We start from the raw sequence: 18488 nt of genomic DNA, 5'->3' as shown, positions 1-18488 counted from the left end.
CACCAGACACTTAAAGAAGAATTAACACAAGTAATTCTCAAACTATTTGAAAAAGTTGAAGAGGAAGGAACAGTTCCTAACATATTCTATAAAGCCAAAACTACTAATACTAAAGCTAGATAAAGACATCACAAGAAAAAAATAGAATATTATACATTGTGAAGATAGATGTAAAAAATTCTCAATAAAATATTAAATGGAATCCAACAGCATGTTAAAAGGATATTCAGCCTGACCAAGTAAGATTTTCCCCAAGAATGTAAGGGTCATTCAACATTAAAATTAAAAAAAATCAATCAGTGTTGTACATTAGATTAATAGAATGAAGGGGAAAAACACATGATAATCTCCATTGAGATTATCATGTGTTTTGTCATATGACAAAATCTAACATCTTTACATGATAAAAATTCTCAGAAAGTTAGGAATAAAGAAAAAAATTTCTCAGCATGACAAAGGGTATTTATGTAAAAAACCACTAACATCATAGTCAACGGTGAAAGGCTGAAATCTTTCCCACTGAGATGAAGAAAAATTTAAGGATAATTGCTTTCACTGCTGCTGTTCCACATTGTAATAGAAGTTCTAGCCAGAGCTATTAAACAAGAAAAATAGATATTAAAAACCATCTAAATTATAAATGAATAAATTTATAAATTATAAATTGTCTCCATTCACAGGTGACATATTCAATCTATTGAAAAATCCCAAAGAATTCACAAGAAATCTCTTATAACCAATAAACAAATTCGGCAAATTTGCAGTGTACAAGATCAACACACACACACAAAACTTAGTGTTCTGTGCACCAGCAATGAACATTGGAAAGGAAGATTAGAAAAGCAATTTCATTTACAATAGCACCTAAAATAATTATATAATTAACAATAAATCTAACAAAGGAGATGAAAGGCTTATACACAGAAAACTACAAAACATCAATGAAAGAAATTAAGGAAGTTCTAAATAAGTGGAAATAGAACTCATTTTCATATCTTAATATTGTTAAAACCACTATACTACCGAAAGTGATCTATAGATGCAACATAATCCCTATTAGATTCCAACAGCATTTTTTGTTTTGCAGAATTAGAAAAGCCAATCCTCAAATTCATATGGAATTATAAGATTGCCAAAGCAACCTTGAAAAACAATAAGGTTGGAGCACTAATACTTCTCAACTTTGAAATGTACTAAAAAGCTACAGTAATTAAAATAATATGGTACTGGTATAAGAACAGAGAATAAATCAATGGAATATAAGAGAGCAGCCAGAAATAAACCCTCATATATATGGTTGATTGATTTTTGATAAGGGTGCCAAAACTATCGGAAGGGGCAAGGACAGTCTTTCAACAAATGGTGCTGGGAAAACTAGATATATACATGCAAAAAAATAAAGCTGTACCCTTACCTTACACCATATATAAAATTAATTCAAAATGAATCAAAGATCTAAATATAAGAGTAAAACTATAAGACACTTAGTAGAAAACATTGAAGAAAGACTTCATGACATTACATTTGGAAACAACTTCATGGAATGTCACCAAAAGCACAGGCCATAAAAGAAAAAAAAATAGATAAACTAGACTTTATCACAATTAAGAACTTTTGTGCCTTGAAGAATACAATCAACAGTGAAAAGACAATCTACAGAATGGGACAAAATGGTCGCATAATTTTATATCTGATAAGGATCTAATATTCAGAATAAAGAACTTCTAAAATTCAATAAGAAAATTACAAATAACCCAAATAAAAAGTGGGCAAAGGACTTCAATAGTCATTTGTCCAGGAAGATATACAAATGGCCAATAAAGACATGAAAAGACGCTCATCATTATTAGTTATTAAGGAAGTTCAAGTCAAAAGAACAATGAAACACCACTGCATACCTACTAGGTAGGCTATTAGAAACACACACACATGGAAAATGACAGGTATTAGCAAGCAAGTGGTGAAAGTAGAAGCTGGGGCACTGCTGGTAGGTATGTAAAATCGTGCAGCCAGTGTGGAAAACAATTTGGCAGCTTTACATAATGTTATACTACTATACAATGCATCAGTGTATATCCCTAGGTATATATCCAAAATAATTGAAAACAGGGAGGTGAACAGATATTTGTACACCATTCTTTACAGCAGCATTAATCAGAATAGCTAAAAGGTGGAAAAAATCCAAGTGTCCATCAAAAAATGAATGGATATACTAAACAGTGTAAAATGGAATATTATTCAGTCATAAAAAGGAATGAAATTTTGATAAGCTATAACATGAACTGGCTTTAAAAACATTATGTTTATTGAAATATGTAAGACACAGAAGGACAACTATTATGATTCCACTTTCCTGATGTACCTAGAATATGCAGATTCATAGAGAAAGAAAGTAGAATAGAGGTTACTAGGGGATGGGAGTTGGGGATAATAGGGAGTGGTTGTTTAATGGGGAGAGAGATTTTGTTGGGGATGATGAAAAGCTTTTGGTATAGACAGTGGTGATGTTTATAAAACATGGTGAAGACGATTATATTTAATGCCAGTGAATTGCATATTTATAAATAGTTAAAATGATAAATATTATATTGCATACATTGTGAAATATTTGCCAGTAACTATGACATTAACAGCAACAACAACGGAATAACAATAACAATGACCACTTCTGAGCTACTTCTATATATCAGTCACTGTAAAGTGCCTGGCAGTTGTCATTTATTCTTTCTATGCCTCAAAGCATCAGTAGCAGAAAAGGCAGGTATTATGATCCAATGTTTAAAAGTTTACTCTCTTTTAGGACATGGAGTTAGTGCTAAAGACATTTGCTGCCCACCCAGAACACAGGTACTCGGATAGTACATTCCTGGTGTTCATGTCTCATGGCCTCCTGGATAGAATCTGTGGGACTCTGCACAGTGATGACAAATCAGACGTGCTAGCTTATGACACCATATTCCAGATTTTCAACAATCGACACTGCCGCCACCTTAAGGACAAACCCAAGGTCATCATCATCCAGGCCTGCAGAGGTGGTGAGTTCTGATGGGGTCCAGAGGTCAGGGACGCGTGTGTCAGGCGGGTTCTTACTGGGTGTTTTATATCTTGTGAAAATAACCCTGTGCCTCACTTTAGTGCAATTATATCAAATATATTTCTTCGGTAAGAATATTTAGCAAAATTTGGTATACAGATAAATATAAATGCCATCACTCATAGTGAACCATATCAAGTGATATTGACATTAACTTTAAATTAACTTTATGTAGAATTATTAAAATTGTGGTATGAAATGTCTTTAATTTCAACATTTGCTATTTAAAATTTTATGATCTCTGATCTGAGAAGTATTTCACATGATAGAGAAGGATTAAAATTTAATACAATGCTAAGTAAGTGAAAGAAGCCAGACCCCAAAACCTATAGATTATACAATTCTATTTCTATGGCATAGGAAAAAGTCAAATGCATAGAGACAAACTGAGGCAAAGGATTGTTAGGAGTGTAATATGGAAGAGTTATCTAGATCTTGATTGAAGCAATAGTTACAAGACTCTAGATTTATCAAAAATAGTTAAACTTTACACTAAAAAGGAATTTTATTGTATATAAATTATACCTCAATAAATCAAAAGCAAATAATTATGACATTGCTTTACCACACAAATATTTCACTTCAAACTTTAATATAATGAAATCACTTGATGAGTGGCTTAGAAGGAAAAACCAGCAATGGAAAAGGAAAGGGAAAAATTGTTTTAGAATCTTGTGTCTGTTATTAAACAAAGTAGATGTTCCCTTCCTTGACTTTGCATTGCCATTTTACTATCACTAAACTCCAAATTGGTCACTTTACTCAGGAATAGTCAACAGTAGTTTTTAACACTGTTATGCCCCCTGATCAATGGGCACGTTCCAAGTCCAGATAGTAGTTGTCATTCATTGACATCCTCTTAGATGTGAGTAGAGATAATGTTGTGTTATATCTATACTGGTGTGTGTGTGTGTGTGTGTGTGTATGTAGCCATGTGCAATTAATTGGAAGACCTTCATTAAGGGCATTCTATTTATTCAGTTGTCAAAAGATGGCTAAAATGGGTTTAGCAGTGAATAACATAACATTACGGTGTCCTCTCAGGAAACAGAGGAGAGGTGTGGGTCAGTGACTCTCCAGTGGCCTCAGCAGACAGCTCTACACAGTCCCCAGACGACCTGATGGATGATGGTGTCCACAAGACCCACGTGGAGAAGGATTTTGTTGCTTTCTGCTCCTCCACCCCACGTATGTGTCTTTCATTTGTAGGCAAGGATTTGTGGGGATGAGGCCTGCCTGCCTACATGATTTGGCCCAATATCCCAGGAAAGAAAACAGACTAAATGGAAGGCATTTATAAAGAGATGAAGAGCCCATCCAAGTTTCTGCAGCCTTCTTTTACAGCTTCTTTATGGTCGCCTAGTCTCCTTCTGGTTGTACACCCACCCAATGCCAGTCTTGCATATCCTATAAGTGATTAGTCAATAGGCACATAGTAGTATTGCTTTAGAGAGTCTACTATGTGTAACAGCATTCTTTTTACTGCTGAGGAGATTTTTTAAAAGAAAAAGAGGATGTGAGCTCCTTTGAAGCAAGTATGTTTTCAAGTTTGGAAAATGAGAAATCTAGCTATAAAATACTGTTAAATGATCATCAAATAATTAGTTACACCTGATTAAAGTGAGATTACAACCTAGGTTTAGTAAAGTTTTAGAAGATCAATTCCAAAAACCATCATATTTAAGGTGATATAATTTGAAAAAGAATGGAGTAGAGAGAAGAGAATTCCCAGGCCCTAACAGAGGCAGACAGTTTCTAAAATGCTCAAGCAAAAGCTTATTCTTACTTCACATACACACACACACACACACGTGGTCTGACAATTACGTTCGAGAACTTATTGCAACCTTTTTTGCTAAACTTTTTTGATATCAGTGGGATTATTCATTATGAATTTGTTCCAACTAGACAAACAGTTAACCAAGTTTACTATTTGGAAGTGCTAGAAAGGTTGCATGAAAAAGTTAGACGACCTGACGAACTTTTTGCCAACATTTCATGGCTCTCCCATCACGACAATGCACCAGCTCACACGGCACTGTCTGTGAGGGAGTTTTTAGCCAGTAAACAAATAACCGTATTGGAACACCCTCCCTACTCGCCTGATCTGGCCCCTAATGACTCTTTCTTTACCTGAAGACAAAGGGAAATTGAAAAGAAGACATTCTGATGACATTAAGGAGATCAAGGGTAGTATAATGACATCTCTGATGGCCATTCCAGAAAAAGAGTTCCAAAATCGCTTTGAAGGGTGGACTAGGCACTGGCATTGTTGCATAGCTTCCCAAAGGGAGTACTTCGAAGGTGACCATAGTATATTCAGCAATGAGGTATGGAACGTTTTTTCTAGGATTAGTTCGCGAACTTAATTGCCTGACCTCGTGTTTGTATGTATATGTATGTGTGTATATACATATAAACATATAAATAAAATTATATATCTTATATACATAATAATATATTTATATTACATATTATATATAATATGTATTATATATGTATAATATATATGTGTATAATTATATATTTAATATGTATTATATGTGTGTGTGTGTGTGTGTATATATATATATATATATATATATGTATATAATGTCATTCACACAGATAAGGAAACTAAACCTCACAAAAATCATATAAATTGCCTGACTAAACACTGATAGTATTCAGATATGAATCCATGTCAGTTTGAGAATGCAGCTAAGGCTATTTCAGCTAAACCAACAAAAACAATAGAGAAGCTATATTATTTAGACCTTTGGACCATTCCAAAGTCTGAAACATGTACACTTTTGTGCCTGGGAATGGGTTACTGAAAAACCAAAACCTAGCATCTTAGCAAAGCAGTCTGTATCCATGACTAATGTAGGAATTGGACCAACCAGTGTAAAGTAGAAGAGATTGCCCCTAGAGTTATCTGATGGCTGGCCTGGTATCTGAAGAGGGCATGAATGCAAGCATCTTCTGAGCCAGACAGATGTGGGTTCAATAATTGCTCCATCAATTTGTAGCTGTTCAACCTTGAAAAAATTTTCAAGATTAAATGAGAGAATATTTGCTAGAAAATATGACCTATAGTACCCATTTAAACATATCAGTTTTACATTTTGGACCATAGAACAATGTTTCTAGAACTCTATTCCCTCATCTGAGATGCTATAACCCTTATGTGATGTTTTCTATATCCAACCTAAGTCCACCATGTTACTTTGCATATAAAGCTAAACACAGACATCTGAGCCTTTATTTTTCCTACATGCTTAAGTCCATCTACAAATATTTGCAATCTATGAATTTTTTTTAAAAAAAGGATAAAAGCTGTAACTCAAAATTTATTATTTCCTTTATTCATAGATAATGTTTCTTGGAGAAAAGAAAATGGTTCTCTCTTCATCACACAACTCATAAGTTACGTTAAAAAATATGCTTGGTGCTGTCACCTGATAGAAATATTTGTGATGGTAAGTTTCATATTTATTATCTGTTACACTATTTATTCTTTTTTTTTCAGTTACAGTGGACATTCAATATTACTTTATATTAGTTTCAGGTGTACAGCATAGTGATTAGACATTTATATAATTTATGCAATGATCCCCCCGATTAGTACCCACATGGCACTATACATAGTTATTGCAACATTATTGACATATTTCCTATGCTGCACTTTACATCCCTGTGACTATTTTGTAACTATCAATTTGTACTTCTTAACCCCTTACTTTTTTCACCCAGTTTCCCAACCTTCTTCCCCTCTGGCAACCATCAGTTTGTTCTCTGTATCTATGAGTCTGTTTCTTTTCTTTTCTTTTTTTCTTTTTCTTTAGATTCCACATATAAGTGAGATCATTTGGTATTTGTCTTTCTCAGCCTGACTTATTTCACTTAGCGTAATACCCTCTAGGTCTAACCATGTTGTCACAAATGGTAAGAATTCATTCTTTTTATAGCAGAGTAATATTCCATTGTACGTATGTACCACTTCATCTTTATTCAATGGTCTATTGATAGGCTCTTGGGTTTCTTCCATATCTTGGCTATTGTATATAGTGCTGCAATGAACATATGGATGCATATATTTTTCCAAATCAATGCTTTGAATTTCTTTGGATAAATGCCCAGAAGTGGAACTGCTGAGTCATAAGGTAGTTATATTTCAATTTTTTGAGGAACTTCCATACTGTTTTCCATAGTGGCTGCACCAATTTGCAATCCCACAACAAACTGTGCACAAGGGTTCCACATCCTTACCAACACTTGTTGTTTGTTGATTTATTGATGATGGCCATTTAGATAGGTGTGAGGTGATATCTCATTGTGGTTTTTATTTGCATTTCTCTGATGATCAGTTATGTTGAGCATCTTTTCTTATGTGTATTGGCCTTCTGTTTGTCCTCTTCAGAGAAATGTCTATTCAGGTCCTCTGCCGATTTTCAAATTGAATTGTTTGTTTTTTTGGTGTTAAGTTATATGAGTTTTTAAATAAATTTTGGATAATAACTCCTTATCATATTTACCATTAGTAAATACCTTCTGCTATTCAGTGGGATGTCTTTTTGTTTTGTTGATGATTTCCATTCCTGAGGGAGGAAGAAAAAACTTTTCAGTTTGATGTAGTCCCATTTGTTTATTTTTTGTTTTGTTTCCCTTGATCAAGGAAATATATCAATAAAAATATCACTAAGGGTAATGTCTGAGAGTTTACTTCCTATATTTTCTTCTAGAAGTTTTATGGTTTCCGGTTTTACCTTTAAGTCTTTCATCCATTTTGAGTTTCTTTTTGTATATGGCATAAGAAGGTGGTCCTGTTTCATTCCTTTGCATGTATCTGCCCAGTATTCCCAGCACCATTTATTGAATACATTGTGTTTACCCCACTGTGTGCTCCTGCCTCCTTTGTCATAGAATCAATGACCGTGTAGACATGGGTTTATTTCTGGGATCTGTATATTACATTGATGTATATGTCTGTTTTTATGCCAGTACCATGATGTTTTGATTAATATGGGCTTGTAGTATAGTTTGATATCAAACAGCATGTTACCTCCAACTTTGTTCTTTCTCAAGTTTGCTGTGGCTATTTGGGATTTTTTGGGGTTCCATATAAAATTTAGGATTGTTCATTCTAGTTCTGTGAAAAATGCCATTGGTATTTTGATAGGGATTGCGTTGAATCTATAGATTACTTTGGGTAGTCTGTACATTTTAACAATGTTAATTCTTCCTATCCATGAACATGGTATATGACTCCATTTATTTGTTTCGTCAATTTCTTTCTCTAGTGTCTTATAGTTTTCCAAGTACAGGTCTTTTATCTACTTGGTTAAATTTATTGTTAGTTTTTTTTTTAAATGCAATTATAATTGGGATTATTTTATTAATTTCTCTTTCTTGACCGTTCATTGTTGGTGTATAAACATGCAACCAATTTATGAATGTTAATTATGTATCCTGCTACTTTACTGAATTTATTTACTAGTTCTAATAGTTTTTTGGAGGAATCTTTTGGGTTCTCTCTATATAGTTTCATGTCATTTGTAAATAATGACTGTTTTGCTTCTTTCTTTCCAATTTGGATGTCTTTTAGTTCTTTTTGTTGTGTGACTGCTGTGGCTAGGACTTCTAAAACTATGTTGAATAAAAATGGTAAGAGTGGACATCCTTGTCTTGTTCCTGATCTTAAGGAGAATCCTTTTAATTTTTTTTCCACACTGAGTATGATGTTAGCTCTGGGTTTGTTGTATACGGCCTTCATTATGTTGAGATATGTTTCCTCTATTCCCACTTTGCTGAGAATTTTTATGATAAATGGGTGCTAGATTATGCCACACGCTTTTTCTGCATGTATTGATATGATCATATGATTTTTATCTTTCATTTTGTTTAGGTTGTGTATCACATTAATTGATTTGAACCTCGTTGAAACAAACTGGCATCCTAGGAATAAATCCCATTTGATCATAGTGTATGATCATTTTAATGTATTGCTGACTTCAGTTTACTAATATTTTGTTGATGATTTTTTGCATCTATGTTAATTAGGGATATCAGCCTATAATTTTCTTTTGTTGTAATGTCTCTGTCTGGTTTTGGAATCTGTAATGATGGTCTCGTAGAATGAACTTGGGAGCTTTCCTTCTTCTTGAATTTTTTGTAATAGTTTGAGATGGATAGGTATTAAATCTTCTTTGTATGTTTGGTAAAATTCACCTGTGAAGCCATCCGGTCCAGGACTTTTGTTTTTTGGGAGTTTTTTGATTTACTAACTTGATTTCATTAGTAGTAATTTGTCAGTTCAGATTTTCTGTTTCTTCTTGATTCAGCCTTGGAAAAGTGTATATTTCTAGGAATTTTCCATTTCTCCCAGATTGTCTAATTTCTTGGCATGTAATTATTCATAATATTTTCTCATAATCCTTTGTATTTCTGTGGTGTCTGTTGTCACTTCTCTTTTAGTTCTGATTTTATTTATTTGGGTTCTCTCTTTTTTTTCTTAATGAGACTGGCTAAAGTTTCTTTTGTTTGTTTGTTTTCTTTTTTGTTTATCTTTATAAAGAACCAGCTCTTGGTTTCATTCATTTATTTTATTTTACTTTTTAGACTCTATTTCATTAATTTCCAGTCTGAACTTAATTATTTCCTTGCCTGTACTCATTTTGGCTTTGTTTGCTGTGTTTCTCTAGTTCCTTTAAGAATAAGTTTAGAGTGCTTATTTGAGAATTTTCTCATTTCATGAGGGAGGCCTGTAGGGCTAAGAATTTCCCCCTTAGGACTGCTTTCATTTTGTCCCGTAGATTTTAGGTAATCATGTTTCCATTTCATTTGTCTCAAGGTACTTTTAGATGTCTTCCTTGATCTCATTATTGACTCATTCATTATTTAGTAGCATGTCATTTAGCCCCTATGAGTTTGTGTGTTTTTCTGTTTGTTTTTTTTTTCTTGTAATTGATTTCTAGTTGCATATCATTATGGTCAGAGGAGATGCTTGATATGATTTCAATTTTCTTAAATTTATTGAGACTTGTTTTGTGGCCTAACATGTTATCTATCTTGGAAAATGTTCCATGTGCATTTGAAAAGAATGTATATTCTGCTGTTTTGGGGTGAAATGCCCTAAAAATATCAGTTAAATCCATCTGGTCTAGTGTTATTTAAGGACACTGTTTCCTTGTTGATTCTCTTTCTGGAGGATATGTGCCTTGGTGTATATGAAGTATTAAAATTCCTACTGTGATTGTATTACTGTGGATTTCTCCTTTCATACAGTTAGCATTTACTTTATATATTTAGATGCTCCTATGTTGAGTGCATAAATGTTTACAAGGGTTATAACCTCTTGTTGGGTTGATCCTCTTATTATGTGATGTCCCTCTTTGTCTCTTATTATAGTCTTTGTTTAAAATCTATTTTGTTTGATATAAGCATTGCTACTTCGGTTTTCTTTTTGTTTCCATCCACATGAAATATCTTTTCCTTCCCTGTACTTTCAGTATGTGTGTGTCTTTCAATCTGAAGTGGGTTTCTTGTAGACAATATGTATGTAAGTCTTGTTTTCTTATCCATTCAGCTTTCCTATGTGTTTTGATTGGAGCATTTAATTGATTTACAGTTAAAGTGATTATCAATATATACATAGTTATTGCCATTTTATTATTCATCTTTATATTTTTTATTCCGTCACCCCCCCCCCTTTTCTTTTTCTTAAAATAATTCCTTTAACATTTCTCGTAATACTGGTTTAGTGGTGATGAACTCTTTTAGCTTTTTCTTGTCTGGAAATCTCTTTATCTCTCCTTCCATTTCAAATGATAGCTTTCCCAGGTTCCATTAGTCTTGGTTGTAGGTCCTTGCTTTTCTTCAGTTTGAATATTTTGTGCCAAGTCCTTTTTTCCTGAAAAGTTTCTGTTGAGAAATCAGCTGACAATCTCATAGGAACTCCTTTGTAAGTAACTAGTTGCTTTTCTCTTGCTGCTTTTAGGATTCTCTCTTTCTTTAAATTTTGCCATTTTAATTATAATATGTCTTGGTGTGGGACTCTTTGGATTCATTCGTTTGAAGCACTGTGCTTTCTGGGCTTGTATGTTTATTTCCTTCACCAGATTAAAAAGTTTTCAACCACTATTTCTTCAAAGAGGTTCTCAACCCCTTTCTTTCTCTATTCGCCTTCTTGTACTTGTACAAGTACATTTTTTTTTTTAATCTTGCTGTTATGATTGGGTGCTTCCTGCTACTTTGTCTTTCAAGTCACTGATTCAATCCTCAGCTTCATCTAGTCTCCTCGTTATTCCTTATAATGCATTCTTCATGTCAGTTATTATAGTCTTAGTCTTCGTTTAGAATTAACCCCTGGTCATTCACAGAGTGTAAAAATAATTTATGAGACTCTACAAGAGTAAGCAAGGATTGAAAGTCAAAGAGACAGTTCTGGCAAAGGGAATTTTTGCCAGGACAGTTTGAGAGGGATCGCTGTGGAGACAGAGGGGTAAGAGAGATACTGGCAGAAGTTTGTCGGGGCAGTCTGATGGAGACAGCTGCCAAAATAGAGGGGTAAGAGAGAACTTGCAAATGGAGTTTAGCCAAGACAGAGTCTGAGGGGAGACAGCTGCAGCAAAGAGAAGGAGTGTTGGTGTTTTATATTTTTTTCTAAGCAGGATGTAGGGTGCTTGTCAGTTTGCAGAGCGAGTTGCCATTACAATTTTCTTATCCTGGGAACTGTTCCGATCAGCTTGCCGGGGGTTGCTATTATGATTGGGACCTGTGCTGTTCCCATCCATGATGGGTGTTTCTTAGTTTGCAGCGGGTTGCCGTTGCAATGGGGAACTGCTCTGTTCCTACCCATGATGGCTGTAAGGAGCTCGTCAGCTTGCAGGTACAATGTTAGCCAGGGGAGTTAGAGCCAAGAAGTTAATGTTTAAGCTTGCCCCTGCCAGCTTACAAACTTTCTCTTGCTAACTCCTTGCCTATCCCATATTGCCAGCTCATAAGCTACCCCTGTTAAGTTTTTACTTGTCTCATTATTCTTCACTTCTGACTGGTTCTTTTTTATGGTTTCTGTGCCCTTTTTTAATGCTTGCTATCTCTTTGTTGAAGTTCCCACTAGTTCCTTGAGCAACTTTATAACCATTGTTTTGAACTGTGTATCTGGCAGGTTGCTTGCCTCCATTTCACTTAGTTCTTTTTTTCTGGTGTTTTCTTCTATTCTTTCATTTGGGACATATTTCTTTGTTCTCTCATTTTGGCTGCCTCTCTGTGTTTGTTTCTATGTATTAGGTAGACCTTCTATGTCTCCATGTCTTGGCTGGTTGGTCTAATATAGTAAGTGCCCTGTCAGACCCAATGTCACAATCTCCCTGTTCACTTGTGCTGGGTGCTTCATGCATGACCCCTGTGTGTGTTCTGTGTACTCCCCTGCTATAGTTGAGCCTTGTTTGTTATTGACACATCAGTGGGTGGGATTGACCCTTAGGCTGACTGACTGGGGTTTTGCCACATTCACAGCTTACTGGCTGCTTCGTGGGGGCTTATCCTGCAGAGCAGCATTTACCTCACTGGGTTCTGGTGCCTGCTAAGATTGCCCTTTGAGTGTGCCACTTGTGAGGTTAACTCAGTGGTGCTATGCTGTGATCTGAATCTGACCTCCAGATTTGGAGGCCTCTTGGGAGGGCTCCAGTGGAGGCCAAGGTCAGCCACTGCCTGTGGCCAGCCAGGGACTACCTGGTAGGAGCTACAAAGCAATCCATGGTCGGTTGCTGCCTGTGCTGGACCTAGAGGCACATGGGAGAGGCCACCCTGCAAACTGAGGATGGCTGCCACCAGTACTGGGTCTGGGGTAGCTCCACAGAAAGCCCAGGAGACTCCGAGGCTTGCTGCTACCTGCCAGCTCTCATATGGCTCAGCCCTGAGAGAGCTTTGTGTGGTATGAGAGTTTGGTGAGGTGGGGGTCTCAGGGAGTCACCAGGGTGGGACGAATGTTGTTCACCAGGTTAATGTAGATTCTAGTTTTGTGCTAGTGCTGAGACTTGAACTACTCAGCAAAAGTCTCAGAGCACACCAAGGCCAGCAGCTGCCCATCTGGGGCCAGCAGATACCCTGAAGTATTCTGAGAGAGTGCAATGTATGTGGGGCTGGCTGCTTTCCAAGAAGTTGCCTCAGGCATTGCATGAGTTACATTGGACAGAGTCCCAGGAAGTCACCAGGGTGGAGAGAGTGGCTCAAGCAAAGAGTGCAGATTCATATTTGGTTATGTGGGAGAAGGCTCAACACAAGAACGATGGTGCCCACCTTCCAGCTGCACAGGAGGAGGGTTATATGAAGGAAAATGGCAATTGTCACTCTAGTCCTTGCCCTGAAGCCACTCCACACAGTCTCTTCCTGTATGTTTCTGACACGTCCCAAATCACTGTCCCTCCACCAGAAACCAGAGTGAGTACCTGCTGTCAAGTGAGTCTGTGCCCCAGCCCTTTAAGAGGATGTTTGTGTTTTCCAGAGCCTTCTCTCTGACTCAGACTACAGAATCCCCACTGTTTGTCACAGCCAGATGTTGTGGGGGCTTCCTTTCCCAGCACTGGTACTCTGGACTGGAGCTGTGACCTCCTTGCTCCTGGCCTGGGGGTGGGAGGATCTCTGTGGTTGAGATATCCCTTCCAATTCTGAATCACTGCAAGTGTGGGGCAGGCCTGTTTCATGTCTCCACCCCTCTTACTATTCTCAACATTGCTTGTGTTTATATCCTTAGTTATAAAACTTCTGTTCAGCTAGACTTCAGATAGTCTCCAGGTTGATTGTTCTATAATTTAGTTGTTATTTTAATGTGGTCATGGGAGGAGGCAAGCATAGTGTTTATCTACACCATAATCTTGGATCACTCTCTCCCATTTATTTATCTATCTATCTATTTATTTATTTATTCTTACAAGCCAAAACAAATGTATATTATAATCTACCTGCATATTTTATACAAATGACAGGATATTAATCAAACTGTGGCACATCTTGTGTTTTAATTATTTCCAAAGTTCTAAGCTTTAGTAAGCAAAGAAAATTAATACTTGCTAAACTTCTGAATTCAAAATATTAAAAATTGGGGATATAAGGAACAGGAAAATACTGAATACAGAATATTACGGATAAATTATGACCTACAAAGATAACAAGTAGTATGGAATGATAGCTCCTTAAATATTCAGATTATGGAATACATTTTGGTATAAAATATAGTTTTGTTAAGTATTTATTGGTTTCCTTTATTAATAAGAACTGTGGCTGACTCATGCTTATAAACTAGTTTAAAAAAAAAGAACAGACACAGTCCTGCATTCATAGCTAACATTCTAGTAGGAAATATAATGGTGAAGACCACATAATCAAAATATGTTATTTATAATTTCTAGGGGAAAAAATTATCAAGGTTCTATGAGAGAGAATAAGGGAAAAGTTCTAAGTTAGATATGGTCATCTTGTCTATAAAGTGAAAATTTGGTGGAATAGGAGAATTTGTATTTGTTTTTGACTGGCATAAAATGTATTTAGTTGTCAATGGAAGAGAGATGGGAGGCAGTGGAAGAGGATGTGGAACATATCTAATATGGACTATTACTCAACCATAAAAAAGAATGAAATCTAGATATTTGCAACAACATAGATAAACTTACAGGGTATTATACTAAGTGAAATAAGTTATACAGAGAAAGACAGATATTGTATGATTTCATTTATATGTGGAATCTAAAAGACAAAATAAACAAACAAAACAAAACAGAAACAAACTCATGGATGCAGAGAACAAACTGAAGTTTGCCAAATGGTAGGGTGGTGATGGTATACACAAAAAAGGTAAAGGCAATTAGAAGTACAAACTGCCAGTTATAAAATTAGTCATGAGAATGTAAAGTACAGTACAAGGAACATAGTCAATAATATTGCAAAATTCTGTATGGTGCCAGATGGGTACTAGACTTATTGTGATGATCACTTCATAAGGCATGTAAATATCTAATCACTATGTGGTACACCTGAAACTAATATAATATGGTATGTCATTTATAATTAAGAAATAAATTTAAAAATAGAATTTGGGATATGAATTTCAGAGGACCAAGAGGATCAGGTCTTGATGAGGACTGAAGGAGAAAATCTCCAAAGTTAAAGTCTCCAACGCATCAACTCTGGAGGTGAAAATTTGTAGTTAAAATTTAAAGGGTCAGAAACTCCTGTTTTCAGCCAAGATGACCAAACAGAGACTAGATTTAGACTCTTGTCTGAAACAAACACCAAAACAAAATATATGAAGCAACAGTTTTCAGTACACTGGAAATCAAATAATAAAGGACACTGATCCCTGAAAAATGGGAAACAAACAAGAATGAGCCCTAAAATTATGTCAAGTTACTCTCTTGAGAAAGTTTCCAGATCACAACATGGGTAGACAGAAACAAGGCAGATCCTGGTGGACTCCCAAAGTTGAGGGATCAGAGCTGAGAGTTCAGGGAAGTTAAAGGTTCACAGAACAAAATACCAAAGAGGATAGAGATTCACACAGAGAGAACTCTGGAGATCTTCAGAGGGTCTCCATTAAGTTTTTAGCAGAGTATGTCCAGTATGTGTGTGAGGAAACTACTGAGTCAGGATAAATAACTACCTTAATGGATCACAGGGAAAAATACCACGGTTCTCATACAAGCCAAGAATAGTGCCAGTGCTACCAGCCAGACTGGGAAAATTTCATAATTTGTCTGCAGACTACTCAGAAACGTCTTACCAAGTGGTAGGATATAACCCTAAAATAAACAATTCTTTCATCCTTCTTAAGAGATATAAAAGGAAGACCTCAAAGGATCAAACTGTTTGCAAGTAACAGAATGCATCCAAGAATAAAGCACAAGAACATATGCAAAAATATTTAGCACTTGATAATATAAAATTCAAAATGTATGACATCCAATAAAATTTACCTGGGATGCAAAGAATCAGGAAAATAAAACTTACTGTTAACTCACTGTTAACAGAACTGATCCAATAACTGGCACAGATACTATGATTAACAGAAAAGGACAAGAAACTGTAATCCATATGTTCCAATATTAAGTAGGATCATAGAAGATATTCAAAGATCTAAATTGTATTATGAGATATAAAAAATAGAATGTATGACCTGAAAAATATACTGAATGAGATTAACAGTAGATTAAATATTGTACGAAAGGAAACATAATAAATTTGAAAAAACTATACAAGATGAAACACAAGAAACAAGAATTAAAAAAACAATAAAAAAGAAACAAATTATAAAAAAATAAACAGTGAGCTATGAGACAAATTTAAAAAGCCTAAGATATGTGTAAGTGGTGCCCTAAAGGGAAAGGAAGAAAACAATATTTGAAGAAAAGAGTCAATTTTTCCAGATGTAATGAAAATTATAAATCTATAGAATTAAAAAGGGCAACAAACATAAAGTATTAAAAATTGGAAAAATTACAGCAAGTCTCTTCTCAGTCTAAATTCATTAAATGCTTGACAAAAAGATAATCCTAAAACTAAAGAGAAACACACGTGCTACATACAGAGAAACAAAGTAAAGAATGCAGCAGATTATCAGAAACAATTCATGCTAGAAAAACAGTAGTGAAACTGAAAAAAAGTCATCCTAAACTTTTAAGTCCAGAAAAATATAAAAATACTTTTTATAATAAAAAGCACAAAGTCATTTCAGTCAAACAGAAGATGAAATATTCATTTACCGGCAGACTTGCACTACAAGAAATGTTAATGGAAGTCAATCAGGAGAAGAAAAATGATACTGTGGAAATACAGATTTACAAAAAGGAATGAAAGTACTATAAATGGTAGCTAAGTGGACAAATATACATATATTTTCTTTTTAAAAACACTCTTCTTTTTTATTTTCAGGTTCAACGATCATTTGAAGAACCAAATGTCAAAGCCCAAATGCCCTCACTTGAAAGACAAACTATGACCAGATATTTTTATCTCTTTCCAGGCAATTAAAATTAGTAAGTGCCCACAGCTGATGTTAGCAAATCAGGATATTGACTAAAGTAGGGAACGGAGTGGTGACAGGTTATGCAGAAATTAATTACACAATATTTTGTATTTATTGTTTTATTCATGCCTTCTAATATCTATCAAAAATAAAGCTTTGTCTTTCGGCCATGGGACAGTAACTAGTATTAGTATTGTCTTTCTGTCATAAATAATTAAAAAATGAGGTAAAAAATTTTAAACAGCTGTTTTCAGATATTGGCAATGGGAAGTACAGGACTGCTTTTACTAGGAGAAGGGGGAAAAAAATAAGGTAAACCACAAAACTATGCCTACACCATACACAGTTTTCTGCCAGCACAAAATTTCTGTTATACAGTGAAGAAAGGGATAACAAGTGAAATGTGATTGTCTCAATGAGTTGAGAAAATGAAGATCACATTCCAAGTATGTTGAGGCAACTGAAATGTGAAAACATCCAGACATGAAGGAGACATCCAGACATAAGGAGATATGAAGAAAAAGACTTCTAAATATTAATAGCTACAGAGTGTTCTTCTTGAGTATTTGAATGAATATCAATATCCACTATTATAGGATGACTGGGAGCCCAGGAAGAAAAACACTGCTCAGGCAATAATGTCAATACCTCACACAGTTCACACAGCATTGGTAAATGTTTGAATTCTAACCATGCCAAATGGACAGGGCTCAGTGAACACTCAGAACAATATGTAGAAATTCCATAGGGATCATGCCTTTATAGTTGGACTAAAAAATCCCGGACTAAAGCTACTCTAGACCTTCCCTAGTAACACTTTAAAAAAGTCTGGAAATGATAAAAGTGATCCACAAATAAACTTAAGTTCCTGCCAAAATAAGTGTTAACAGTAAATAAAATTATTTAAATACAAACATATAAATTATGTATTTTCAATGTTTATCTGGTAGTATATCAAAAATTACTACACATTTAAAGAATCATCAGAGTTACTTGATACCAGAAAAAAAGTTATTAAATATAAATTGACCAAAAATGATGAAATTAGTAAAGACTTTTTAAAAATATTAAAAGTTGGTTTAGTGATGTTAAGAAAACCATGACCATAAAGAGAGAGAGTAAAATGTTTTTAAAATTCCAAATTGAATTTAAAGAGTTTAAAAATATATATATGAAGTGAAAAATTCATTGGAGGTAGTTAACTGCATATTAAAAACTGTAGGAAAAAAACTGAACTTGAAGTCTTAGCAATAGAAATTATTCAAATTAAAGCATGGGGGGGAACAGATACAGAGCCTCAGTAACTTGTGGGATATAACAAGCTATCTAACAAATATCTATGTAATTGGATCTCTAAAAAAATAGGCAGAGAGATACAAAAAATATTTATTTTTT

General features: G+C 34.9%; 1 protein-coding gene across 1 annotated transcript in view; it reads left to right on the top strand.

Annotated features, from left to right (window-relative positions):
- The window catches only part of LOC117030503 (caspase-13-like), a 29507-nt gene extending 12225 nt beyond the window's left edge, over positions 1-17282 (top strand). The window contains exons 5-8 of the mRNA XM_033120613.1: positions 2801-3035; positions 4139-4282; positions 6449-6555; positions 17000-17282. Of these exons, the coding sequence (XP_032976504.1) occupies positions 2801-3035; positions 4139-4282; positions 6449-6555; positions 17000-17098 (585 nt within the window). The 3' untranslated portion in view covers positions 17099-17282. The remainder of the gene's footprint in view (positions 1-2800; positions 3036-4138; positions 4283-6448; positions 6556-16999) is intronic.
- Positions 17283-18488: the final 1206 nt, after the last annotated feature.

This window comes from Rhinolophus ferrumequinum, chromosome 11 (genome assembly GCF_004115265.2).
Source record: "Rhinolophus ferrumequinum isolate MPI-CBG mRhiFer1 chromosome 11, mRhiFer1_v1.p, whole genome shotgun sequence".
Classification (NCBI taxonomy): Eukaryota; Metazoa; Chordata; class Mammalia; order Chiroptera; family Rhinolophidae; genus Rhinolophus; species Rhinolophus ferrumequinum.
This window is presented reverse-complemented; position numbering and strand designations above follow the sequence as displayed.